The sequence below is a fragment of the Phocoena phocoena genome, chromosome 6, assembly GCF_963924675.1.
Source record: "Phocoena phocoena chromosome 6, mPhoPho1.1, whole genome shotgun sequence".
Lineage (NCBI taxonomy): Eukaryota > Metazoa > Chordata > Mammalia > Artiodactyla > Phocoenidae > Phocoena > Phocoena phocoena.
Window position 1 is genome coordinate 33,657,576 of NC_089224.1, and position 26,906 is coordinate 33,684,481.

At 43.1% G+C, this 26,906-nt stretch overlaps 1 protein-coding gene across 2 annotated transcripts in view; it reads left to right on the forward strand.

Moving 5' to 3' along the window:
- The first annotated feature begins 685 nt into the window (after window positions 1–685).
- The window catches only part of FRMD3 (FERM domain containing 3), a 307,607-nt gene continuing 281,386 nt past the window's right edge, over window positions 686–26,906 (forward strand). Inside the window, exon 1 of one of the 2 annotated variants that reach the window (XM_065878625.1) lies at window positions 686–1,024. Coding sequence is in view for 1 of the 2 variants with exons in the window: in XM_065878624.1 (XP_065734696.1) it covers window positions 878–1,024 (147 nt within the window). In the remaining variant the exon portion in view is untranslated. The remainder of the gene's footprint in view (window positions 1,025–26,906) is intronic. The other variant, XM_065878624.1, reaches the window with a different exon arrangement.

Genomic DNA, 26,906 nt, shown 5'->3' on the forward strand with positions numbered 1-26,906 from the left:
GTCCTGCTACCAGAGATGGAAGTGAAATGTTGGGAGACAAAAAAGAGAAATTGCTTAAGGAAGGTTCTGAATTTCTTAGAGAAGGAGATTGACTCTCAGTTAATATTAAATAAAATAAAGGCTTACAAAAATCCCCATGAGTACCAGGGATTGTGACTGTTAGCCTTATTGCCGTTGTAGCCGGGCAAGGGCCTCATGTCACTCTCGGGGTTCGCTCTTGGTCCAGTAATCCTCTCCCGCAGGGGAATCCTCCTTGCGGGTGTAGGTCAGGATCGCCTTCCACCACCCGCCCGCCGCCAGGTCCCTGGGGCCAAGCAGAGCAGGGCGCTGTCGGGCGCCTGGGGGAGCCGGGGCAGGGACGTGCGCGACCAGGAGCCAGAGTGATCGCGGCCGGAGAGGGAGGAGGCTGCCGGGCCCAGCCTGACGCAGAGGCGGCGGCGGCGGCGGAGCAGGCCACTGCCGGGGCGCCCCGGCCACCAGCATTAGCCCTCTCTCCGCCTTCTCCTGCCGCGGCTCCTCGCGAGTGGGAGTGAGTACGTCGCGCGCCAGCCGGGGGTCGCGGGCTCGGGGCATCCTCTGCAAGCGAGCCCGGGCGGAGGGAGGCGCAGGAGCGCGCGCGAGGGGCGGAGGCGGGGAAAGGAGCGGGCGAGGCGGAGGCGAGGGAGCGGAGGGAGGGGAGCGAGGAGAAGGAGGGGCCCGCCTGCCGCGCCCCGGCCGCTAGGCGTGTGTGGCCGCAGGCGCCCGTCGCCGCCGCTGCTGTCCCGGGGCTGAGCCGCGCCCGGGTTTCCAGGACGGTGCGTGAGCGAGTGTGTGTGTCCGCGCGGGCGAGCGCCGCGCTGGCCCGGAGCCTCTCGCTCGCTTCCACGGGCCGCGGTGCATGTTCGCCTCCTGCCACTGTGTGCCGAGAGGCAGGAGGACCATGAAAATGATCCACTTTCGGAGCTCCAGCATCAAATCGCTCAGCCAGGAGATGAAATGCACCATTCGGCTGCTGGACGACTCGGAGATCTCCTGCCACATCCAGGTGCTGGGGCGAGGGAGTGGACTACACGCCGGGCGCAGGACTGGGGGGCCTCTGCGGGTGGGCGTGCGCCGGCAGGGGCGAGGAACCCAGTCGGGGGCCTGCTAGAAAGCCACATTCCTCTTCCTCCGCCCCCTGAGACTGGGAGCCCTACCCAGGGACGGGGGCACTGTGCCCCGCAGGCACCAGGCGCGCGCTTTGCGTTCCCGGGGCCCCTTCCTCTGGCTTACACGCTGCGCTCAAGTCTCGCTGCGCCTAGGCTGGGGGCGCAGGGCAGCTGCCTCCCGGGGGACTCTAACCCCTCTGTTCCCTACCCCGTCGGGATATATGAGTTCTGAGAGCCGAGAGGGGTACCTGCATGTCGCCCACTTTTTCCTTCCTCCCTTCCTCCACGTGGAGAAGGCATACACCAGCCTGGGTTTACTCATTTCTTTCTCCGGCGCCCGGGCTCCGAAGGTGCCCTCAGTCCCAGGGACCTGCTCCCTCTCCCTGCCTCCCCTCTACCGGTGGCCTTTACTTCTCAGCGTGGAGCGGCGGCGAAGTTTCCCGGGATTGAAGAGAGGCCAGGCAGCCCCGGGCTCCAGCCTTAAGGGATGGGGCGCGCGCTGCGCGGACTGGAGCTACCTCGAAAGGAATCGTGTGAAATCTGAGTGTTTCAGAGAAAAGAAAAGGGCTGTGAGGCCGGCAGGGAGGGAACCCTGCAGGACCTGGGTTCTGGGAAAAAGCGCCCTTTGGGATATTGGTGGACATTTGCTCTCGTCCAAGTTGGAGAAGGCCACAGTTGTTTGGGTGAAGGCAGCTTTGCTGGCAACCGTCCTCGGGTAGTAAGTGCCTTTGGGCTTGCAGTAGATCTAGTGTGAGCTGCAGTGGGGTGTGTGTGTGTGTGTTCTTTCAGTGCATGTATATGTAGGCAGGTATGTGTCCTGTCCCAAGACCCACTTGGGGCATACAACCTGGAAAGGTCATGTCAGGGTTCAGCACTATTGGCTTCTGACTTTTAAATCTATTTACTTATTTATCTCTCTGATTTCCTCTTCTCACATACCTGAGTCTTGAAGCTCCGGGACAGAGTGAGCTGTTTTAAAAATACTGGGCACCCTACCCCCGTTCTGGTGAGAGATGAATGGAAGCAGCGTCTCCCAGGGGCAAGAATCTGCCTCTGGGCTGTGTTAACCAAGAATGAATGAATGAATGGTCTTCCCCCTCCTTTTTTTTTTCTTTTCTTGTGGGAGTTTGTGACATAGGGACAGTGACAACTAATTTGTGAGCTGACAACTGGATAAGTTTCAAGGGAGGAATGTGGTGCCCTATGACCTCCCAGGAAAGTAGGCTCCCACTGACTTTCCTGGAGGATCTTGAATTTCATTCTGGGCTAAGCATTGCTGCTAAACTTAATAATAAAAGGATTAGCAAGATAGGCAGTTTTTCTGTTGCCACGGGGTTGCACAGAAACATTTGGCATGTACTGTCTTGTGATTCAGAGAGAGTAGTTTGTGCATTTTGCTTTAAGTCCTAAAGTGGGTATACAAGAACTTTAACCCATATTGGATATGTAGATAATGAAGGAACCAGTGGCAGAGAGTGGAGCTGTTGAGTTCTCCTGGGCTCTCTCAGCCCTTTCTCTGCCCTGTCCTTTCCCACTTGGAGTTGACACCACTGGTTTTTTTTCCCTTTGGGGGAGGAAGTCTTCCTTAGAATAGATAAATAGTCCCCAAAGGACATGTATGCATTGCCTGGTGTTCTGGGAAACAATAAATTGTAGCCAGTCTAATAGCAATTTGGAACGTTAGAGTTTGTATGGCCCAACTGATGCCAAAGAGATTAAAATGCTGTGTTCCAAAATGTTGATTTTGGCATTGCTTAAGAAAATCAAGTGTTTTATTTGGAGGCACATCTGCCCCCAAATGGTGATTATCATTTAACCAATTAAAGTGAATTAAAAGATTTTATTTTGATAATTTTGGACCTTATACCTTCCTAGAATATTTCAACCTGGGAATTGATGTTACACTTCTGAGCATAAGGTCACAAAAACCTTTCCGTTTGTTTAGGGTGAGGACAAAATGATTTTTTTTTTTTTTTTTTAAAAGAAGCTTTTGGAGTCACCAGTACATGCCCTGGGGAATCCACCTGTCTTTCCTTTCTTGCTTGCCTTTTTCCTCCATTTTAGGGAATCACAAAGTTCAGAGAGTGTAAATTGTTACACAGATCTTCCCTCTGTAACCCACACAAAATGTGAGTTATGGATTTTTTTTTTTTGCAAAACAATAGCTTTTAAATATTCTTTTCCAAACTATATAATTTGGGTGGTTATTGACCAAAAAAAACCCCTTTCAAACAAACAATGTAATGGCTCAGTGTCAGCAGCCTGATAGCCAGTTCCAGTAGGAGATGCCAAGGGTCATTTGCTGTGGCTCTTCATAGGATCTAGGGTGCTGTCCCATTATGTCATTTGCATGTGAATGTTTAGGTAGAGTGGAAGAGGAATTCCAACCGGATAGGGAGCAAAAGGAGAGTCTAGGGCATCAGACAGAGGCCTGGGGAGGGGAAGGAGTTGCTAAATGTTCCCTATTGGGCTTTTCCAACTGAGCCAACCCTTGAAGTCTGGAGACTGTGGAAGGACATGGCTTAGCTCTCACCTCTTTCGTCCAGTCTTGCTGCTTCAAGTAGAGCGGAGTCCTAGACATCTTTCCCATTCCATCCACGTTTTCAGATGCTGGCAGGGTATTCACAACTCCTTCTAATGAGCTTGCCATTTTTAATACTGACTCTTATTGAGTAACATATAGACTTTTTACATTATTTCTTTGTTAGCAAATCCTGGTAAACATGGTTGCTATTATTGGAATTGCCTAGAAATTTGTACTTGTATTTGAATAGAAATCCTGGCACTGTGCCTAGTACACAGTAGGCACTTAATAATTATTTATAGATGTAGATTGAATAATTTCTGTCTGGGCTGTTAAATTCATGAGGTTAGGAACTTTCGTTGTGGTAGTTGTTCAAGGAGTCAGAAGTACGTAGAGCAGAACCTGGCATGTAGTTGTGTTCAGTAAACACTTGTTGAATGAATGAATGCTACCGGCCCAGTATTTAATGTAGCTCATTACCTGTCAGCATGAGGGTGGCATGACAGCATTGGACTGGGAATCAGGAGATACATGATTTAGTTATGTTACCAACCAGTCGTGTGACACTGAGTGAGTCATTTGACATTTGGAATCAATGTTTCTTATTTTGTAAAGTAAGGGAGTTGGGTTAGAATGGATGGCTCCAGTTTAAAAAGTCTGTAGTTTAACTATTACCTAGACCGATTACCTTTGAGTAAAACATTGCTGTTGACAGAGTGGTTGTATACACATCATCTCATGTGATTTTCATTCCTATCCTGTTATCTCCACTTTATTGATATTATTGTGTTCTTGAGTGTTATCTCAATTTTATAGGTGTAGAAAATGAGGTTCATAGATATTAGGCAACTTGAGTCACCTGGCAAGTAAGTAGATTGGAAGCCATGTCATTTGACTCAGAATCCAGAGCCCTTTCTTCTCTGCAGCTGCCTCCTGAGACTTGAGACTTAGGATGCTTTAGGCTGCAAATAAGACAGTAGCCAAGTTAAAGTGGCTTAAATAATAAGGACGCTTATTATCTTACCTAATGAGAAGTCCAGAGGCAGGGTAGCTTCAGAGTTGTTCAGCAGCTCTGCGTGGACCTAGGTACCTTCCATCTTTCCACTCTGCCACCTCAGCACGTCACCTTTGTCATTTATAGTCCTGATTATAAGGTGGCTGTAGTAGTTCTGAATGTCAGTCAAGTACTAACACATCCACCACATAAGAGGTCGTGTTTCTTCCTGCATTTCTTTTTATCATGGGGGAACACCATTCCTGGAGGCCCCCATCAGTCTTCCCTTCAGATCCCATTGGCCAGGATTAGATCCTATACCCAGGACTTAGCTGCAAAAGAGTATAGAAACGTGTACGTTTGGTATTTGCACCCTTCCGGGAGGTGGGCTTTGACATCACGGAAGCAATGGAGAGGTGTGTGTACGTGTGCATGTGCCTGTGTGTGTGTAGTAGGGGGCTGGGGAACTGCTGTTGGCTAAGCAAGCAGTAGTGTCTTTCAGGATAGGTCAAACTGAGTTACAATTATTGTTACAATAAAACTGTCAGGAAAGTTTAATAAGATGTTAAGTAAGCCCAGGCTTATTTTAGGCAATCTTTGTATGACCAAATTCCACAACAAGAAAAATTATTGGATAGTCCTTTGTAGTTGGTGTTGTTAAATCAGTTCAGTCCTTACTGAGCTGGTGGGTTCTGGGCAGCTACAAGCCATCTTGTATAGAGCAGGCATCTCTGCTTTTGTTGAAGTGGCAGTATGGCAAAGTGGTTGAGAGCTTCTGTTCCTGAGTGCTACTTGCCTGGGTTTGAACCCTGGCTCTACCATTAACTAGCCAGGTGATTTGGGCAAGTCACTTTACCTCTTTAGGTCTCAGTTTCCTCATCTGTAAAGTGGGGATAATGCACAACCTCATGGGCTTATTGTAACGATTAAATGTGGGATATATGCTGAGCGCTTAGTACCTAGACCATTGTAAGAGCTGAAAAAATATTGATGGTTGTCTTACTATTATGTGAAGGTATATTGGATTTAATCCTAAGTAGTGGGAAGGCTTTGGCTTGGAATCTAATGTCTTTAAGACCAAACTCCATTACTTTTTATCCTTTTTTTTTTTTTTGCGGTACGCAGGCCCCTCACTGTTGTGGCCTCTCCCGTTGCAGAGCACAGGCTCCGGACGCACAGGCTCAGCGGCCATGGCTCACGGGCCCAGCCGTTCTGCGGCATGTGGGATCTTCCCGGACCGGGGCACGAACCCGTGTCCCCTGCATCAGCAGGCGGACTCTCAACCACTGCGCCACCAGGGAAGCCCTCCATTACTTTTTGATTGTGCAAGACTTTAAGCGAGTCACTGGGCCTCCTGTTTTTTAATCTGTGAAATGGGCATAATAATCCCTCAGTTGCCAGTCTCCATTGGGTTGTTGAAGTGATGTCTATAAAAGCATGTTGCAAATGTTAAAACATCACCCAAATGTAGAATACTATTCTAATTAATTCAGTTGAAAAAAAGAGAGAGAGTAGTTTACTGCATCCTGATTTTCTTATCTTCTGGAACAGGAATTGGATGGTCACATGCAAACACACATACGTGCTAAATATCAGGGCCCATGATGATCCTGCTGGTGAAATTCAAGCTAGGTGCAGCTGACAGCCACGCCGTTTCTGCTAGTAAGGACAATCCAACACTTTTCTCTATCAAACTCATTGAGAATGCTATAGTGAAGTTCAGACACAAAAGGAATAGGAGAGACAGTTTGTTAAATACTGTGGTCTAGCTCTGACGTGCTTAGGCCTAGATTACATGGGCCAGCTCTTTGTATTAAGTATATTCTGACAAAAGAAGTAATGTCATTTCAATGGTCTGCTGAGATCTTATCTCGTGATGTCCTCAAAGCAAAGGCAACGTGTATTGACTGTGGGGAGAATGCGGTACTGTTAGCTCCACATCATTTGGACAGTATATCAGCTGGGTGCTTTTAGCTAACAAATTCTAATTCAAACTGGCTTTAGCACTAAGGATGTTTACTGGATCCCATGTCCAGAAGTGCTGATTTAAGTAAGGACCTAATTCAAGGCCTATCCTGCCTTCTTGTGAGGCTTTATCCTCAGACTGATAGTGAAATGGTTATAGTAATTCCAGTTCTCACATTTTCATTGGACACCCTCCAGAAGAAGAGAAAAACTACTTCCCACTCAGCATTCCAAGCAAAAGTCCTGCAGTCATTCTGATCAGACCTCCTGGGTCACATGCCCACCCTGAACAGTGAGTGTAATCCATAGAAGGGAATGTGCTGATTAGCTTAAGGTGACCTGAACCTGAACCTGGGGATCAGAGTGGAATCAGCTTCCTTCCTGGTGGTGGTCTGCATGGGGGAGAGGTCAATGCCTAGAAATCAGGGCTCTCCTCCGAAGGAGGAGGGGGGAGGAGAGAGGGCTGCTAGAAGTTAACCACACTAGATTCTTTGTGTGGGTCAGTGATTCTCAAAGTGTGTTCTGGGGACCCCCGGGAGTCCCTGAGATCCTTGCAGGGGGCCTATGAGGTTCAGACTATTTTCAAAATAATAATAAGATGTTTTCCTCTTCTGGGTAAAAGAGTTTTATCAAGGTATAATTTACATCCCATAAAATTCACCCATTTAAAATTGTACATTTTTAAGATCTTCACAGAGTTGTGCAACCATTACCACAAGCAATTTTGGAACATTTTCATCATCCCCAAAAGAAACCCTGTGCCCTTTAGTAGTCACACTCCCCTTTCCCCCTAAACCTCCTAGCCCTAGGCAATCACTCATCTAATTTCTGTCTCCAGAGATTTGTCTCTTGTGGCCATTTGATAAAAATGAAATCATACAATGATCTTTGGTGTCTGGCTTCTTTCAGTTAGCATAATGTTTGCAAGGTTCATCCATGTTGTAGCATGTATCAGTATTTCTTCACTTTTAATTGCTGGATAATATTCTATTGTATGGATAGATCACAGTTTATCAATTTATCTGGTGATGAAAATTTGGGTTGTTTCCACTTTTTGGCTATTATGAAGAATGTTGCAGTGCATATTCCTATGAAATTTGCCATTTCTTTTCGGTATACACCTGGGAGTGAAATTACTATGTCATATGTTTAGTAACTCTGTTTAATAGTTTGAATTGAACACTTTGACAAACTGTTCTCCCAAGCAGCTGCACCATTTTACATTTCCACCAGCAATGTATAAGGGTTTCAATTTCTCCACAGTCTTGCCAACACTTGTTATTATCTATTAGATTATAGCTATCTTAGTGGATGTGAAGTGATATCTTATTGTGGTTTTGATTTGCATTTCTTTGATGCTAATGACTTGAGCATCATTTCATGTGCTAATTGGCCATTTGTATATCTTCTTTGGAGAACTGTCTGTTTGGATCCTTTGCCCATTTAAAAATTGAATTGTCTTTTTATTATTGAGTTCTAATAATTCTTTATATATTCTGGATACAGACCCCTTATTTAATAAATGATTTAAAGATTTTTTTTTCCCATTCTTAGGGCTGTCTTTTTACTCTGATGGTGTCAACATTTTAAAAATTTTGATGAAATCCATTTAATCTATTTTTTCTTTTGTTGTTTCTGATTTTCGTGTCATAGCTAACTAACTGTTGCCTAAACCAAGGCCATGAGATTTATACCTGTGTTTTCTTTGAACAGTTTTATAGTTTTAGCTCTTATATTTAGGTCTTTGATTCATTATTTTATTGATATGTGATCACATACCATAAAATTTCACCATTTTAAAGTGTAAAATTCAGTAGATGTAGTATATTCACAAAGTTGTACAACTAATTCCAGAACATTTTCATCATCCCCCAAATGAAGCTGTACCCACTAATTGTCCCCATCTGGGACTTCCCTGGTGGTCCAGTGGCTAAGACTGTGTACTCCCAATGCAGGGGCCCCAGGTTCCTTCCCTGGTCAGGGAACTAGATCCCACATGCGCAACTAAGAGTTCGCATGCCGCAACTAAAAAAAAAAAAAAAAAAGATCCCACATGCTGCAACTAAAGATCCTGCATGCTGCTACTGAAGATCCTGCATTTTGCAATGAAGATCCTGCCTGCTGCAACTAAGACCCAGCGCAGCCAAATAAGTAAATAAATATTTTAAAAAAATAGTCCCCATCTGATCCATTTTGAATTAATTTTTGTATACGGTGTGAGGTAGGGGTTGAACTTGGCTCTTTTGCATGTGGATATCCAGTTGTCCCAGCCCCATTTGTTGAAAAAACTATTTTTGTATTTGTCACCCTTGTTGATTTGCCTTTTCCACTCTCATTCTCTCATAAGTATACAAGAGAGTTTTCCAGAGGCTGCATGATATGTGATATTGCAACACATTGACTATGGAAGCAGTTGTGAGAATCCAGCTGTCTTCTGTTGAGCCAGACAGTAAAGATATTTACAAAAATGTAAAAAGCACTACTTTTCTCACGAAATTAGTCTTTATTTTGTAAGATAAAGTTATTTTTCATAAAAGTATGCTATTTATGTTAATGTGCAATGGGTTTATTATTTATTTTAATGAATCAATGATTGAATTTTTTTTTTTTTTGTGGTATGCGGGTCTCTCACTGTTGTGGCCTCTCCCGTTGTGGAGCACAGGCTCCAGACGCGCAGGCTCAGCGACCATGGCTCACGGGCCCAGCCGCTCCGCGGCACGTGGGATCTCCCCGGACCGGGGCATGAACCCGGGTCCCCTGCATCAGCAGGCAGACTCTCAACCACTGCGCCACCAGGGAAGCCCAATGATTGGATATTTTAAAAAATTGTCAGCAAATATTGAGATATACAACCCAAATAAACAAAAGTTCTATAGATCATCAATAATGTAAGGGAGTTTTCAGGCCAAAGAGCTCAAGAATTGCTGGTTTTGGTGGCTATCAATTTACTGAACTTCCTGAAAAAAATTTTAAAAACCCTAAGTAAAACAAAATAGAACTCCCATGCATCTTGGGCCTCTAAGATCGCAAGTTACAAGTACTTGAAATGATGTCAATTAAATAAAAAACCCAGTTATACATGGAAAATGTGTATATGTATATTTGGAATTCTTAATATGAATGATATACCTGTGTGTGCGCATGTGTGTGTGTATGTGTGCATTGCAATATTAAGAGTAGAAGATCAAGGGCAGGCTCTGCTGTCGTAAGCATTTCCCAATTGCACTTGCTCTCCAGCTGAATCTTGATTTTTTTCAACTCTAATAATTAGATAAAGCCTTGTCTTACTCTAAGACCCCTCTTTTGATTATGGAAAATGTACAGCAACAGTGCATTAACATGTAAACTTCTTGAATCAGGTCTATCAGTCACTGAATTCTTAAGTTGTTACTTTTTCTGAGTAGGCATTTTGGGAACTCTTAAAAATGTGGGATAGGGAGGGTGGAAGGGAGCCGCAAGAGGGAGGAGATATGGGGATATATGTATATGTATAGCTGATTCACTTTGTTATAAAGCAGAAACTGACACACCATTGTAAAGCAATTATACTGCAATAAAGATGTTAAAAAACAAAACATGGCAGGAAGAGAAATATCAGAATTTGTCCCTCGGAGAATCTAGTATGAGATTCACATGCGTGAGTGATAGACATTTAATAGCTAGCAGGGTTCTCTCTCAGTTCCCACTTTGTGTGGGGAAGGATTCAAGTTGCCCCTCCTATGAAATAGCAGAGAGCCAAATGTGGAGTCCGCAGATGGGGAAAAATGGGATTATGACCAGGAGCCATTAGGGCAGGTTTTACAACTGAGGTTTGAACTTAATTCAGGCTAAAAAGAGTTGGCGTTCAACTCTCGGGAGGGATGTATAAATGCTTTTCAGTCTCTGACATTCATGTGGATCTTCTGTTCTGTTGTTAAAATGCACCTTCTGATTCAGGAGGTCCTGAGGAGTGCCCTGAAATTCTGCATTTCTAATAGGCTTCCAAATGATGCTGATGCTGCTGTTCTGTGAACCCCACTTGGAATAGTAAGGCGTTAGTGAAATTTATCTGTTTTATAATAACATTCTTTTTCTTTGCGGTACGCGGGCCTCTCACTGCCGTGGCCTCTCCCGTTGCGGAGCACAGGCTCCGGACGCGCAGGCTCAGCGGCCATGGCTCACGGGCCCAGCCGCTCCGCGGCATGTGGGATCCTCCCGGACCGGGGCACGAACCTGTGTCCCCTGCATCGGCAGGCGGACTCTCAACCATTGCGCCACAAGGGAAACCCTATAATAGCATTCTTAATTTCCTTGAGTGTGGGGCTTTTTGGCCCTTGTCTCCCTTGATAATACCTCACCTGGCACATTTCCCTCAGTAGAGGTTCAGTGAATGAGTGAGTGAATGAATAGAGAAATACATCCAGGTGTATCTATCGCTGATAGACTGAAGTGCTGATTAGATATTGTTGCTGCGGATGAAACGATTTCTTTTGACTCCCCGCCCCAGCCAAATCAAGAGATTGTTTTTCAAACAGGATTTCCTGTGTTGGCCAATCTGATGAAGCGTTGGACGTCCGTGAGAGCGCATGGGGGCCCAGGATTAATGAGAGAATTCTTGTCCCTCTGGGCCACACTTCCCACTCTTGCTTTCCTGTATCCTGGACTCTGGTGGCATTGTGGAGGAACTCTGGCAACTTCTTGGCACAAACAAATCATTGTGTATAAGCCATCAGTGCCTGGAAATTTCCCAGAGGCTTAGGGGACCCAGCTGTTGTCGCTTTCAGAAGTGACCTCGGGGGACAGTGACCCCAGAGGACAGTGAAAAATACATTTGAGGTGTAACATAAGCTCTGGAGCTGTTTGTCTGGTGACTTTCCCTGAAGGTGCATGAGGGAAGTGAGAGGATCACTTTGGAAAAACATGAAGTTAATTCTAAAGGGAGGGAACATTTGTATAGATCAAGCAATCATGTTTTTCAAAAGTGAATTAGTAAAGTTTTTTGAAATAGCATCAATCTTATTCAGTAAACATTTGAAAAATATCTTCTACATGCCAAGCACAGAGCTGGGCACTAGAGATAAAAAGAAAATAAAATCAGACATCAAGGGGCTGACAGTCATTTGGAGGCAGAGAAGCAAGATAATGATTCAAGGACAAAATGACAGATCTATGTGTGTGGAGGACCAAGAGGAGGCGTCTGTATGAGACTGAGACATCAATCAGTACCCCTGGTGTAGATGAATCTTGATTAATAATTAAAGGACAAGTGGAAATCAATTCTTTGAAGAAGGGAAAAAGGCGTTCCAAACACAATGAGCCCTTGCTTGGTGTAAAGCCATGGCCATGAAACAGCGTGATTGGACATAGAAATGAAAGAAGGGAGAATCTGGGATTAGTCCCAGGTGGTTGGTTTCAGTGACAGGGGTCATGGTGATACCAATCCAGTACTGGCCACAAATTTCGGGGACCCACTGGAAAATGAAAATATGGGACTCCTTGTTAAAAATTATTAAGAATTTCAAGATCACAAGAACAGACCGTTAAACCAGGTATGGGATCCTTCTTAGCATGGATCCCACACCCGTGAAACTGACCCTGAGAAGACAGAATAAAGGAGAAACAGGTTAGGGGAGAAGATGTTGAGTCTGGGCATGTTGACTTCGTGGTGCCTGTAGGGAATCTGAGTGGAGAATTACTGGTAGCCAGTTGGAAATAAGGAATGAAAGTCAGCAGAGAGATCTGGCATGGAGACACAGATAAGAGAGTCTTCAGTATTCATGCAGGTGGTGGTAGAAACCATGTGGTATGAATGAAACTATTATGATGGGTCTTCCATTTTTGTCTTTCTGCTTGGGGCATCCTTGTAGATCAAACCAATGGAGTTTGAGCTCTGGAATTCTTTCCAAGAGCACTTGATCATTTTCCGTTAGTCTGGCAATTCCCACCTGAACGAGAGCTTCTCCATTTTCTTCTGCAAGAAAAAAAGGCAGCCAACTCAGAGTCCTCAGTGGAAAAGCACTTTCCTTCTCTTAATTCTCATTTTCTAGCTTGGAATAACAGATGAAAAAAAGTCCTCTCCCAGTTATAAGTCTCTGGGTTACAAAGCATAGGATTTTCACTCTAGGGAAGTTACGCTTTAAGACAGTGTCATGAACATTAAATAGATAATACATTTTAAAATCCTATCAATGTGGTGTAAAATTGAAGTCGACATGTCATATGAGGAGCAACTTTGCAAATTATGCTGCAATAATTTATCTTTTTAAAATATTTATTTATGTCTCAGATATCTCCAATGGCAAATTTTGTTTTCTATTTAGTTTCCAGGAGATTATTGTGAATGTTGATTAAAATAAATTCAAGTTCTGTAAAATCCCTCAAAGAAATAATTTTTGTTTTGTTTTGTTTTTGTTTTTGTTTTTGCGGTATGCGGGCCTCTCACTGTTGTGGCCTCTCCCGTTGCAGAGCACAGGCTCCACACGCGCAGGCTCAGCGGCCATGGCTCAAGGGCCCAGCCGCGCCGCGCCATGTGGGATCTTCCCGGACTGGGGCACAAACCCGTGTCCCCTGCATCGGCAGGTGGACTCTCAACCACTGCGCCACCAGGGAAGCCCGAAATAATTTAATATTAGTAACATAATGACCTGGATCTTAGATATACAACAGAGCTTTGTCTGAATATATCTATTATTATGCTACGGTTTGAAATATGATTATTCTGTAGCAGGGGAAGCAATTAGCATATTAACAGATTACAGTTTGGTTTATTACCTCTCACCTCAGAAGCATAATTTGTTGCTTTAAGGCAACATTAAGCATCACCAATTGATGGTGAATGTTAGTCTGGAAAGGATTGGCTGAATCAGGGTCTTAATATGCAAACTGTGAAAATTCAAGTGCAATATCATTTACTAATGGATTGGTAATAAAATTAAGCAATCTTAAAATAAATCAGTAACTAATTAGCTTTATTAATAGAAGAGAGGACAAAAGCCTACTCAGTAAGTTGGCTAATAATTCTTCCTTGATGTTACTAACCAATGTTATTTTTTGGGCTGGTCTGTACACATATGACTGCCCATTGTTCTGAAAATAATGCTAGTCTCTGTGATCTTCATCCATATGTAGGTGTCATCTACAGTGTTATGATGGTGGGAGTCTATTGGTTCTTGTTTAGCAGCATCCTTTCTTTCTACTCATATGCCTCTTGATATCCTTGAGTAGTATGCTCATAAATTGTATTAGCTAGTTGATTAAATTGAGATCAGAGGTGTGATTTGCCTGAAGTTGCCTATTTAGCAAAATTAGGGTGGGGTATGGTGTCTTGGGTTATCGATTTGCTCCTACTAAATACTAAATACTACGCTTCTTTTGTTTTTGAATCTTTCTTGGCAGTCTAAATGATGTAATTCTTTTCCACTGACGACTGTTAATAGCACAAGGAAAAAAACTCACACTGACCATATTTCTGGGTAAAGAAAGCATGTTGATGTCTTAGAACTGTCATCTAAGGACACAGTTTTAGTTCTTCTCTACTTTCTTTAGTCAATATATGGCTCAATGTGCTTCCAAATGAAAATTGACATCAATTGATCAGATAATTATGAATTGGCATCTAACATTGCTAGATAATTGAAAGATATCTTCCCTTTCCATGTTTGGCATGGTACCAAGCAATACGTTGCTTGTATTTTGAAATTTCAAAGTAATTTGCAAAAAATTACAAAGGAGAAAAAGAGGAAGGATGATGTCATAGAATTGTCTATCTATCCTCTGTGGTAATTTACCTTGTAGTTTTGAGATTGACTCAGGAAGTCAAATTCTTAGCAATCCCAGGCCATGGTATTTAGAAGACTGCTAGAAAAATATGAAAGTAAAGTTTTTTTGTTAGGCACTAGTTACATCCTGGTCAGGCTCTCTTTGTTTTGAAGGCTTAGGTAGAAGAGTAATAAAATCTCTGAAGTCAGGGGTGGAAAAAACACTTCATACCACCTGGAGCCTTGTCAAGGGTAACTTCACCTCTTGTGTTCCCAAACCTCAAGGGAGATGTATTTCTGCTGAAGGATCATGGCGGTGGGGGGCAGGGCACCTTGAATGACACATTTTGTCTCCACATTTGGAGACATAGTTTCTCCACCAGGTGTAGATGGCATCTTCTTGGTTCAGTGCTGATTAAAAGAAAAAAAGGAGGAAAAGTTGTACAGTAATTCAAGGGCAGCCGTGAAGTCTGAGTTTGCAGCGCCAGCAGCAGTGTGGTAATTTGAGAATAGCAAATTAGAAGAACAAAGCAGATTTTAATCATATGCCACAGAGAGGAAGGTGGTTTAGGTTTATCTCCAAATTGTCCCTCCATTAGAGAAAGGGAGGTTTTTAATGCTATAATCCAGTATTTATTGCTAAAGATTTCTTTGTTTCTTTCCCCCAGACTTTCTTTACTACACTCACTGGGTGGGAAATGCCAGTCTTTTTTTCCATCCATGTACTTAGCAGTTGTTAAATATGAAACATGTTCTTGATGTTATTGGAAATGGAGAGGGGGCACAGACTTTGAGATTTGAGATCCAAGATCTTTACCTTTAGGAGATTTTTTTCTGAAGGCAAAATTGTCCCCTCCCATCCTTTCCATCCACCCATCCACTGACCGATCCATCCATTCATTCATCTGTCAACCCAGCCACCCGCTCCTCCACTCATCCATCCGACAGACATTTGCTGAGCATCTCTCTTAAGGACCAGTCTGGGTACCAGAGATAAAAAGATAAGTAAGAATATGGTCCTTTCCAGTCTGGTAGAAAAGACAGACACATAGACAGATTCAAGGTGATACTATTACGTTTGAAGAACACTAAGGTATTATTGGAGCACATAGAGAAACCGAGGTATCAACTGGGGGAAGGTGTAACCCTCCTTTAATCTCTAATCACTCTCTTCCAAAGCCACTACTCTTCCAAAGGATATTCTTTGAAATGGATCACTGATATTTTCTTACTCCCATTTAAATGTGAATAAGAGCATCTTTAAGAACTTTGCTCTTTGTCTTGCAAATATCTCAGCAAAAATTGTACCTTGCTATAAAATGTGATTTCAAGAGAAGTCACACACCCCATTCCCTGCTTTCTACCAGCTTTTCACCCTCAACGTGTCTCCTATATAGAAATTCTTGAGCAGCCACTGGGGATCCTAATCCAGCCTGGGAAGGACCGCGAAGAGGTTTTTTTGGAGGAGATGATGTCTTAGAATCCAAGACTTAGATGAGTTTTAAAGAAAAAGTAGGCATTGTTTGGCCACTAAATTGGGGGACTGTGTTGAAAAGGGGTACAGTTAGGAAAAGAAGGGCCTCTGGCAGAAGGCTGTGCATAGGCAAAGACATGGTGTTTGCGAGGAACTAAGAGAAATGCATTGATTTTATATGTTAACAGAGAGGTCCATAACATGCAGTGGGGAGTTGGCAATTATCTGCTCAGACTATGCAGACAGTGGAGTGGGCAGCTGGAGTCTAGAAAACAGCATTGGCTACTGTTTACTAGGGAATAGTTAGGACAACCCCAATGAGGCAAGGTTTGTGTGGTTCAATGACCATCGCCATTGTTTTGCAGGGTCAGCTTGGCTACACTTCCAGAGTGAAAGGTAAGACATGTCGCTTGTTTTATCTCAGGCACCGCCCTGAAGAACACTGGAGTTTTCAAGTTCTTAGTTGAGGTTTTAAACTTTTATGTGCTGTTGGGGTGGCGATGGTTCCATGACCTGTGATCTTCAGTGAGCCCAGTGATGAAGCGAATCTTTCTTAATTACAGATCAGGAAATTGACAGACTTTTCCAAAGCAACTCATCCCCTTAACCTGTTAGGGTGGTCCTCAGCCCAGCCAGAGAGGGCCTGATGGAAGTAATTTGGGGGTTTCTGGAAATAAGTGTTGAACAGAAGTGAGAGGAATTGAAAAAGGCCTCCTTCTGCACTTTAGATCAGCACTGTCCAGTAGAACCTTTGTGATGATGAAACTGTTCTTTATCTGTGCTGTCCAGTTTGGTAGCCACTGGCCTCACATGGTGATTGAGCACTTAAAATGTGACTGGTGTCACTGAGGAAATGAATTGTCAGTGTTATTTAATTTAGTTCATTAAAATCTAAATTTAAGTAGTTACATATGCTAGAGGCTGTCATACTGAACAGTGCAGTGTTAGCCTCTTAATGGTGGTTAACTCTTGAAGGAGGGAGGAGTTGAGAGTCAGGGTGTGGAGTAGCACCAGAAAACTTTCCTGCTTTCCTCTGCATACTGCTATACCATTTGTACTTTTGGTAAGCATTTGTTACTTTTGCATTTTTTTTTTTTTTTTTTTTGCGGTATGCGGGCCTCTCACTGTTGTGGCCTCTCCCGTTGCGGAGCACAGGCTCTGGACGCACAGGCCCAGGGGGCATGGCTCATGGGTCCAGCCGCGCCGCGGCAAGTGGGATCTTCCCGGACCGGGGCACGAACCCGTGTCCCCTGCATCGGCAGGCGGACTCTCAACCACTGCGCCACCAGGGAATCCCCTACTTTTGCATTTTTAAAAACTGTGTGGCAATCTGGAAAAGGCAAAACTTTGGTGACAGTAAAAAGGTGAGTGGTTGCTTGGGGTAGGAGAAAGAGGGATGAATAGACAGAGAGCATGGAGTATTTTTAGAGCAGTGAAACTATTCTGTATGATGCTATAATGGTGGATACATGTTACTGTAAATTTGTCCAAACCCACGGAATGTATAAAATCAAGAGTGAACCCTAATGTAAACTCTGGACTTTGGATTATAATGATGTATCAATGTAGGTTCATCCATTGTAGGACATGTACCATTCTGGTGGGGGATGCTGATATTGGAGGAGGCTCTGCATATGTGGGGATGGGGGATATATGGGAAATCTCTGTACCTTCTGTTGAATTTTGCTATGAACCTAAAACTGCTCTAAAAATAAAGTCTATTTAAAAAGAAAAAAAATAAGACATTTTGGAGAAGAAATACGTGCCTTTATTCTCAGAGAGGACTTAGAAAGTTGGAAAAGATTTTAGATTTTTAGTCTAATGCCTGCATCTTTCTCAGGGAGCATCTAAGTCCAGAGAAGAGAAGGGACTCACTTAACCTGGTGAGTGACAGAGGACTAGGACCCAGGCATCCAGATTTCCACTTTAATAGTTCTTTCAATTTCATGATAAGGCATTGTTTATGTGAGTTTGGTTAATGTTGCTGTGGTTTTCCTGTGTACCTAGAAATCGGTGACATGCCATGATTTAAGTTCAAATTCAACTGTTCATTGCTGGTATGTAGGAAAGAGATTGATTTTTTAAAAATATTAACCTTGTATCCTACAACCTTGATTTAATGACTTATTAGTGCAGGAGTTTTTTTGTTGATTCTTTCAGATTTTCTACATAGACAATCATGTCATCTGTGAATAAAGACAGTTTTATTACTTCCTTCCCAATCTGTGTACCTTCTATTCTTTTTCTTGCCTTGTTGCATTAGCAAGGACTTCTAGTATGATGTTGAAAAGGAGTGGTGAGAGGGGCATCCTTGCCTTGTAACTGATCTTAGTGGGGAAAGCTTTGAGTTTCTCAACATTGAGGACGATACGAACAGAAGGTTTTTTGTAAACTTTTTTTAAAATCAAGTTGAGAAATCTCCCCTCTATTCCTACTTTACTGAGAGTTTTTATGATGAATGGGTCCTGAATTGTCAAATGCTTTTTCTGCATTTATTGATATGATCACGTGATTTTTCTTTTTAAAAAAATATTTATTTTATTTTTTGCTGCATCGTGTCTTAGTTGCAGCGTGCAGGATGTTCGTTGTGACATGTAGGATCCTCCGCTGTGGCACACCAGCTTCTCTCTAGTGGTGGGGTGCGGGCTCCAGAGCACATGGGCTCTGTAGCTGCGGCATGCAGGCTCTCTAGTCGTGGCCCACATACTCAGTAGCTGCGGTGGGCGGGCTTAGTTGCCCCACGGCATGTGGGATCTTAGTTCCCTGACCAGGGATCGAACCTGCATCCCCTACATTGAAAGGCAGATTCTTAACCACTGGACCACCAGGGAAGTCCCTTGATTTTTCTTTTTTTTTTTTTTCTAAAGTTATTATTATTATTTTTTAAACATCTTTATTGGGGTATAATTGCTTTACAATGGTGTGTTAGTTTCTGCTTTATAACAAAGTGAATCAGTTATACATATACATATGTTCCCACATCTCTTCCCTCTTGCATCTCCCTCCCTCCCACCCTCCCTATCCCACCCCTCTAGGTGGTCACAAAACACAGAGCTGATCTCCCTGTGCTATGCGGCTGCTTCCCACTAGCTATCAATTTTACGTTTGGTAGGGTATATATGTCCATGCCACTCTCTCACTTTGTCACAGCTTACCCTTCGCCCTCCCCATATCCTCAAGTCCATTCTCTAGTAGGTTTGTGTCTTTATTCCCGTCTTACTCCTAGGTTCTTCATGACCTTTTTTTTTTTCTTAGATTCTATATATATGTGTTAGCATATGGTATTTGTTTTTCTCTTTCTGACTTACTTCACTCTGTATGACAGACTCTAGGTCCATTCACCTCACTACAAATAACTCAATTTCGTTTCCTTTTATGGCTGAGTAATATTCCATTGTATATACGTGCCACATCTTCTTTATCCATTCATCTGTTGATGGACACCTAGGTTGCTTCCATGTCCTGGCTATTGTAAATAGAGCTGCAATGAACATTTTGGTACATGATGCTTTATGAATTATGGTTTTCTCAGGGTATATGCCTAGTAATGGGATTGCTGGGTTGTATGGTAGTTCTATTTTTAGTTTTTTGAGGAATCTCCAAACTGTTCTCCACAGTGGCTGTATCAATTTACATTCCACCAACAGTGCAAGAGTGTTCCCTTTTCTCCACACCCTCTCCAGCATTTATTGTTTCTAGATTTTTTGATGATGGCCATTCTGACCGGTGTGAGATGATATCTCATTATAGTTTTGATTTGCATTTCTCTAATGATTAATGATGTTGAGCATTCTTTCATGTGTTTGGTGGCACTCTGTATATCTTCTTTGGAGAAATGTCTATTTAGGTCTTCTGCCCATTTTTGGATTGGGTTGTTTGTTTTTTTGATATTGAGCTACATAAGCTGCTTGTAAATTTTGCAGATTAATCCTTTGTCAGTTGCTTCATTTGCAAATATTTTCTCCCATTCTGAGGGTTGTCTTTTGGGCTTGTTTATGGTTTCCTTTGCTGTACAAAAGCTTTTAAGTTTCATTAGGTCCCATTTGTTTATTTTTCTTTTATTTCCATTTCTCTAGGAGGTGGGTCAAAAAGGATCTTGCTGTGATTTATGTCATACAGTGTTCTCCTTATGTTTTCCTCTAAGAGTTTGATAGTGTCTGGCCTTATATTCAGGTCTTTAATCCATTTTGAGTTTATTTTTGTGTATGGTGTTAGGGAGTGTTCTAATTTCATACTTTTACATGTACCTGTCCAGTTTTCCCAGCACCACTAATTGAAGAGGCTGTCTTTTCTCCATTGTATCTTCTTGCCTCCTTTATCAAAGATAAGGTGACCAAATGTGTGTGGGTTTATCTCTGGGCTTTCTATCCTATTCCATTGATCTATATTTCTGTTTTTGTGCCAGTACCATACTGTCTTGATTACTGTAGCTTTGTAGTATAGTCTGAAGTCAGGGAACCTGATTCCTCCAGCTCTGTTTATCTTTCTCAAGGTTGCTTTTGCTATTCGGGTCCTTTGTGTTTCCATACAAATTGTGAAATTTTTTGTTCCAGTTCTGTGAAAAATGCCAGTGGTAGTTTGATAGGGATTGCATTGAATCTGTAGATTGCTTTGGGTAGTAGAGTCATTTTCAAAGTGTTGATTCTTCCAATCCAAGAACATGGTATATTTCTCCATCTATGTGTATCATCTTCAATTTCTTTCATCAGGGTCTTATAATTTTCTGCATACAGGTCTTTTGTCTCCTTAGGTAGGTTTATTCCTAGGTATTTTATTCTTTTTGTTGCAGTGGTAAATGGGAGTGTTTTCTTAATTTCTCTGTCATATTTTTCATCATTAGTGTATAGGAATGCTAGAGATTTCTGTGCATTAATTTTGTATCCTGCTACTTTACCAAATTCATTGATTAGCTCTAGTAGTTTTCTGGTAGCATCTTTAGGATTCTCTATGTATAGTATCAGGCCATCTGCTAACAGTGACAGCTTTACTTCTTTTCTGATTTGGATTCCTTTTATTTCTTTTTCTTCTCTGATTGCTGTGGCTAAAACTTCCAAAGCAATGTTGGATAATAGTGGTGAGAGTGGGCAACCTTGTCATGTTCCTGATCTTAGTGGAAATGGTTTCAGTTTTTCCCCATTGAGGACGATGTTGGCTGTGGGTTTGTCATATATGGCCTTTATTACGTTGAGTTAAGTTCCCTCTATGCCTACTTTCTGCAGGGTTTTTAACATAAATGGGTGTTGAATTTTGTCAAAAGATTTCTCTGCATCGATTGAGATGATCATGCGGTTTTTCTCCTTCAGTTTGTTAATATTGTGTATCACATTGATTTGTGTATGTTGAAGAATCCTTGCATTCCTGGGATAAACCCCACTTGATCATGGTGTATGATCCTTTCAATGTGCTGTTGGATTCTGTTTGCTAGTATTTTGTTGAGGATTTTTGTATCTATGTTCATCATTGATGTTGGCCTGTAGTTTTCTTTCTTTGTGACATCTTTGTCTGGTTTTGGTATCAGGGTGATGGTGGCTTCGTAGAATGAATTTGGGAGTGTTCCCCCCTCTGCTATATTTTGGAAGAGTTTGAGAAGGATAGGTGTTAGCTCTTCTGTAAATGTTTGGTAGAATTCGCTGGTGAAGCCATCTGGTCCTGGGCTTTTGTTTGCTGGAAGATTTTTTTGTTTTTTTGGTGGTACGCGGGCCTCTCACTGTTGTGGCCTCTTTTGCTGCGGAGCACAGGCTCCGGACACGCAGGCTCAGCAGCCATGGCTCACAGGCCCAGCCACTCCGCGGCATGTGGGATCTTCCCGGACCGGAGCACAGTCCCGCGTCCCCTGCATTGGCAGGCGGACTCTCTACCGCCGCGCCACCAAGGAAGCCCTGCTGGAAGATTTTTAATCACAGTTTCAATTTCAGTGCTTGTGATTGGTCTGTTCATATTTTCTATTTCTTCCTGGTTCAGTCTCGGAAGGTTATGCATTTCTAAGAATTTGTCGATTTCTTCCACGTTGTCCATTTTATCGGCATAGAGTTGCTTGTAGTAATATCTCATGATCCTTTGTATTTCTGCAGTGTCAGTTGTTACTTCTCCTTTTTCATTTCTAATTCTACTGATTTGCGTCTTCTTCCTTTTTTTCATGATGAGTCTGGCTAATGGTTCATCAATTTTGTTTATCTTCTCAAAGACCCAGCTTTTAGTTTTATTGATCTTTGCTATTGTTTTCTTCATTTCTTTTTCATTTATTTCTGATCTGATCTTTATGATTTGTTTCCTTCTGCTAACTTTGGGTTTTTTTGTTCTTTTTTCTCTAATTGCTTTAGGTGTAAGGTTAGGTTGTTTACTTGAGATGTTTCTTGTTTCTTAAGGTAGGATTGTATTGCTATAACTTCCCTCTTAGAACTGCTTTTGCTGCATCCCATAGGTTTTGCATTGTTATGTTTTCCTTGTCATTTGTTTCTAGGTATTTTTTAAACTCCTCTTTGATTTCTTTGGTGATCTCTTGGTTATTAAGTAGTGTATTGTTTAGCCTCCGTGTGTTTGTATTTTTTACAGATATTTTTCCTGTAATTGATACCTAGTCTCATAGCGTTGTGGTCTGAAAAGATCCTTGATACAATTTCAGTTTTTTAAAATTTACCATGGCTTGATTTGTGACCCAAGATATGATCTATCCTGGACAGTGTTCCATGAGCACTTGAGAAGAATGTGTATTCTGTTGTTTTTGGATGGAATGTCCTATAAATATCAATTAAGTCCATCTTGTTTAATGTATCATTTAAAGCTTGTGTTTCCTTATTTATTTTCATTTTGGATGATCTGTCCATTGGTGAAAGTGGGGTGTTAAAGTCCCCTACTATGAATGTGTTACTGTTGATTTCCCCTTTTATGGCTGTTAGTATTTGCCTTATGTATTGAGGTGCTCCTGTGTTGGGTGCATAAATATTTACAATTGTTATATCTTCTTGGATCGATCCCTTGATCATTATGTAGTGTCTTTGTTTGTCTCTTGTAATAGTTATTATTTTAAAGTCTATTTTGTCTGATATGAGAATTGCTATTCCAGCTTTCTTTTGATTTCTATTTGCATGGAATATCTTTTTCCATCCCCTCATTTTCAGTCTGTATGTGTCCCTAGGTCTGAAGTGGGTCTTTTGTAGACAGCATATGTATGGGTCTTGTTTTTGTGTCCATTCAGCCAGTCTATATCTTTTGGTTGGAGCATTTAATCCATTTACATTTAAAGTAATTATCAATATGTATGTTCCTATTACCATTTTCTTAATTGTTTGGGGTTTGTTATTATAGGTCTTTTCCTTGTCTTGTGTTTCCTGCCTAGAGAAGTTCTTTAGCATTTGTTGTAAAGCTGGTTTGGTGGTGCTGAATTTTCTTAGCTTTTGCTTGTATGTAAAGGTTTTAATTTCTCCATCAAATCTGAGTGGAATTCTTGCTGGGTACAGTAATCTTGTTTGTAGGTTTTTCTCCTTCATCACTTTAAATATGTCCTGCCACTCCCTTCTCGCTTGCAGAGCTTCTGCTGAAAGATCAGCTGTTAACCTTATGGGGATTCCCTTGTGTGTTATTTGTTGTTTTTCCCTTGCTGCTTTTAATATTTTTTCTATGTATTTAATTTTTGATAGTTTGATTAATATGTGTCTTGGCGTGTTTCTCCTTGGATTTATCCTGTATGGGACTCTGTGCTTCCTGGACTTGATTATCTCTTTCCTTTCCCATATTAGGGAAGTTTTCAACTATAATCTCTTCAAATATTTTCTCAGTCCCTTTCTTTTTCTCTTCTTCTTCTGGGACCCCTATAATTCGAATGTTGGTGCGTTTAATGTTGTCCCAGAGGTCTCTGAGACTGTCCTCAGTTCTTTTCATTCTTTTTTCTTTATTCTGCTTTGCAGTAGTTATTTCCACTATTTTATCTTCCAGGTTACTTATCTATTCTTCTGCCTCAGTTATTCTGCTCTTGATCCCTTCTAGAGAATTTTTAATTTCACTTATTGTGTTGTTCATCATTGTTTGATTGCTTTTTAGTTCTTCTAGGTCCTTGTTAAATGTTTCTTGCATTTTGTCTATTCTATTTCCAAGATTTTGGATCATCTTTACTATCATTATTCTGAATTCTTTTTCAGGTAGATTGCCTAATTCCTCTTCATTTGTTAGGTCTGGTGGGTTTTTATCTTGCTCCTTCATCTGCTGTGTGTTTTTCTGTCTTCTCCTTTTGCTTAACTTACTGTGTTTGGGGTCTCCTTTTCACAGGCTGTGGGTTCATAGTTCCTGTTGTTTTTGGTGTCTGTCCCCAGTGGCTAAGGTTGGTTCAGTGGGTTGTGTAGGCTTCCTGGTGGAGGGGACTAGTGCCTGTGTTCTGGTGGATGAGGCTGGATCTTGTCTTTCTTGTGGGCAGGTCCACGTCTGGTGGTGTGTTTTGGGGTGTCTGTGGCCTTATTATGATTTTAGGCAGACTCTCTGCTAATGGATGGGGTTGTGTTCCTGTCTTGCTAGTTGTTTGGCATATGGTGTCCAGCACTGTATCTTGCTGGTTGTTGAGTGAAGCTGGGTCTTGGCGTTGACATGGAGATCTCTGGGAGATTTTCACCGTTTGATACTAGGTGGAGCTGGGATGTCTCTTGTGGACCAGTGTCCTGAACTCTCCCACCTCAGAGGCACAGCCCTGATGCCTCGCTGGAGCCCCAAGAGCCTTTAATCTACACAGAAAAAGAAAAAGTGAAAGAAAAATATATCTTTGCTCCCAAAGTCCACCTCCTCAATTTGGGATGATTCGTTGTCTTTTCAGGTATTCCACAGATGCATGGTATATCAAGTTGATTGTGGAGATTTAATCCGCTGCACCTGAGGCTGATGGGAGCAATTTCCCTTTCTCTTCTTTGTTAGCACAGCTGTCAGGGCTCAGCTTTGGATTCGGCCCCGCCTCTGCGTGTAGGTCGCCGGAGGGCGTCTGTTCTTCGCTCAGACAGGACGGGGTTAAAGGAGCCGCTGATTCGGGGGCTATGGCTCACTCAGGCCGGGGGGAGGGAGGGGTGCGGATTCTGGGTGAGCCTGTGGCGGCAGAGGCCGGCGTGATGTTGCACCAGCCTGAGGCGCGCCGTGTGTTCTCCCGGGTAAGTTGTCCCTGGACCACAGGACCCTGGCAGTGGCGGGCTGCACAGGCTCCCGGGAGGGGAAGTGGGGATAGTGACCTGTGCTTGCACACAGGCTTCTTGGTGGCGGCAGCAGCAGCCTTAGCGTCTCATGCCCGTCTCTGGGGTCCGCGCTTTTAGCCGCGGCTCGCGCCCGTCTCTGGAGCTCCTTTAAGCAGTGCTCTTAATTCCCTCTCCTCGCGCACCGGGAAACAAAGAGGCAAGAAACAGTCTCTTGCCTGTTCGGCAGTTCCAGACTTTTTCCCCGACTCCCTCCCGGCTAGCCGTGGCGTACTAACCCCCTTCAGGCTGTGTTCACGCCGCCAACCCCAGTCCTCTCCCTGCGCTCCGACCGAAGCCCGAGCCTCAGCTCCCAGCCCCGCCCGCCCCGGCGGGGGAGCAGACAAGTCTCTCGGGCTGGTGAGTGCTGGTCGGTACCGATCCTCTGTGCGGGAATCTCTCCGCTTTGCCCTCCGCACCCCTGTTGCTGTGCTCTCCTCCGCGGCTCCGAAGCTTCCCCCCTCCGCCACCCGCAGTCTCCGCCCGAGAAGGGGCTTCTAGTGTGTGGAAACATTTGCTCCTTCACAGCTCCCTCCCCGAGGTGCAGGTCCCGTCCCTATTCTTTTGTCTCTGTTTTTTTCTTTTGCCCTACCCAGGTACATGGGGAGTTTCTTGCCTTTTGGGAGGTTTGAGGTCTTCTGCCGGCGTTCACTAGGTGTTCTGTAGGAGCTTTTCCACACGTAGATGTATTTCTGATGTATTTGTGGGGAGGAAGATGATCTCTGCATCTTACCCTTCCGCCATCTTGAAGCTCCTCCAATTGATTTTTTAAAAAAATTAGTTAATTAATTAATATATTTTTGCTGTGTTGGGTCTTCGTTTCTGTGCGAGGGCTTTCTCCAGTTGTGGCAAGCGGGGGCCACTCTTCATCGCGGTGTGCGGGCCTCTCACTATTGCGCCCTCTCTTGTTGCGGAGCACAGGCTCCAGACGCGCAGGGTCAGTAATTGTGGCTCACGGGCCCAGTTGCTTCGCGGCATGTGGGATCCTCCCAGATCAGGGCTCGAACCTGCGTCCGCTGCATTGACATTCTCAACCACTGCACCACCAGGGAAGCCCCCTCCAATTGATTTTTGATTGTTGATCCTGTCTTGCATATCTGGGATGAATTCCACTTGACTAAGTCATCTAATGATTTAGACAAAGGAAATTAATTCCTAAAACTTGTTCTTTTTGATAAATAAACAGCACCTCTTGAATCAGTTATTTTCCCTCCATGATTTATTTTGGAGATAATATCTTTTCTCTTTATTAATTACTATAGAGCACATAGTAAAAGTTCAAATAATACAAAAAATTTTTAAATGCTCCTCCAACACCAGACCCTAGATGCACTCCTCAGAGGCCACCACTCTCCACAGATTTTTTTTGGTGCATCCTTCCAGAATTTCCTTCCAGAATTTTCTGCTTCCTTTCAGAAACAAATAATGACCTCCTTTTATTATGGACTAATAACAACCCTACTGAGGTGTAGTTTTTATGGGCCAAGTGACCTGGAGAGTTGTTTTATGGGGCTAGTTTGGCTGACACTTCTAGAACTAGAGTTAAGGTGCACTGGGTTTTTGTCTCAGGCTCTGAATGCCTCCAGAAATGTTGGGGTCCACTTGATGTTTCTCTCGGCTCCTTTATTCTCGTTGGTGGGCTTGTCTTTGTGCTGGATGACTGATAGTCACATCCTGTTTTTGGGGGAGTGTCCTCACTGCTTCTTTCATTATGTTATTTTATATTCCCCCTGTAGTGTGACTGGAATAAATGAAGAACGCTTCCATGCTCTTCCCCTTCTGTGCTCACCTCTGTGTCTTGCAGACTTAGGATGTCTTCAAAGAGGACGTTTCCTCCCAAAGACCCTGTTTAAAATTCCACTCCCTCAGTGATGTGTGAAGAACAG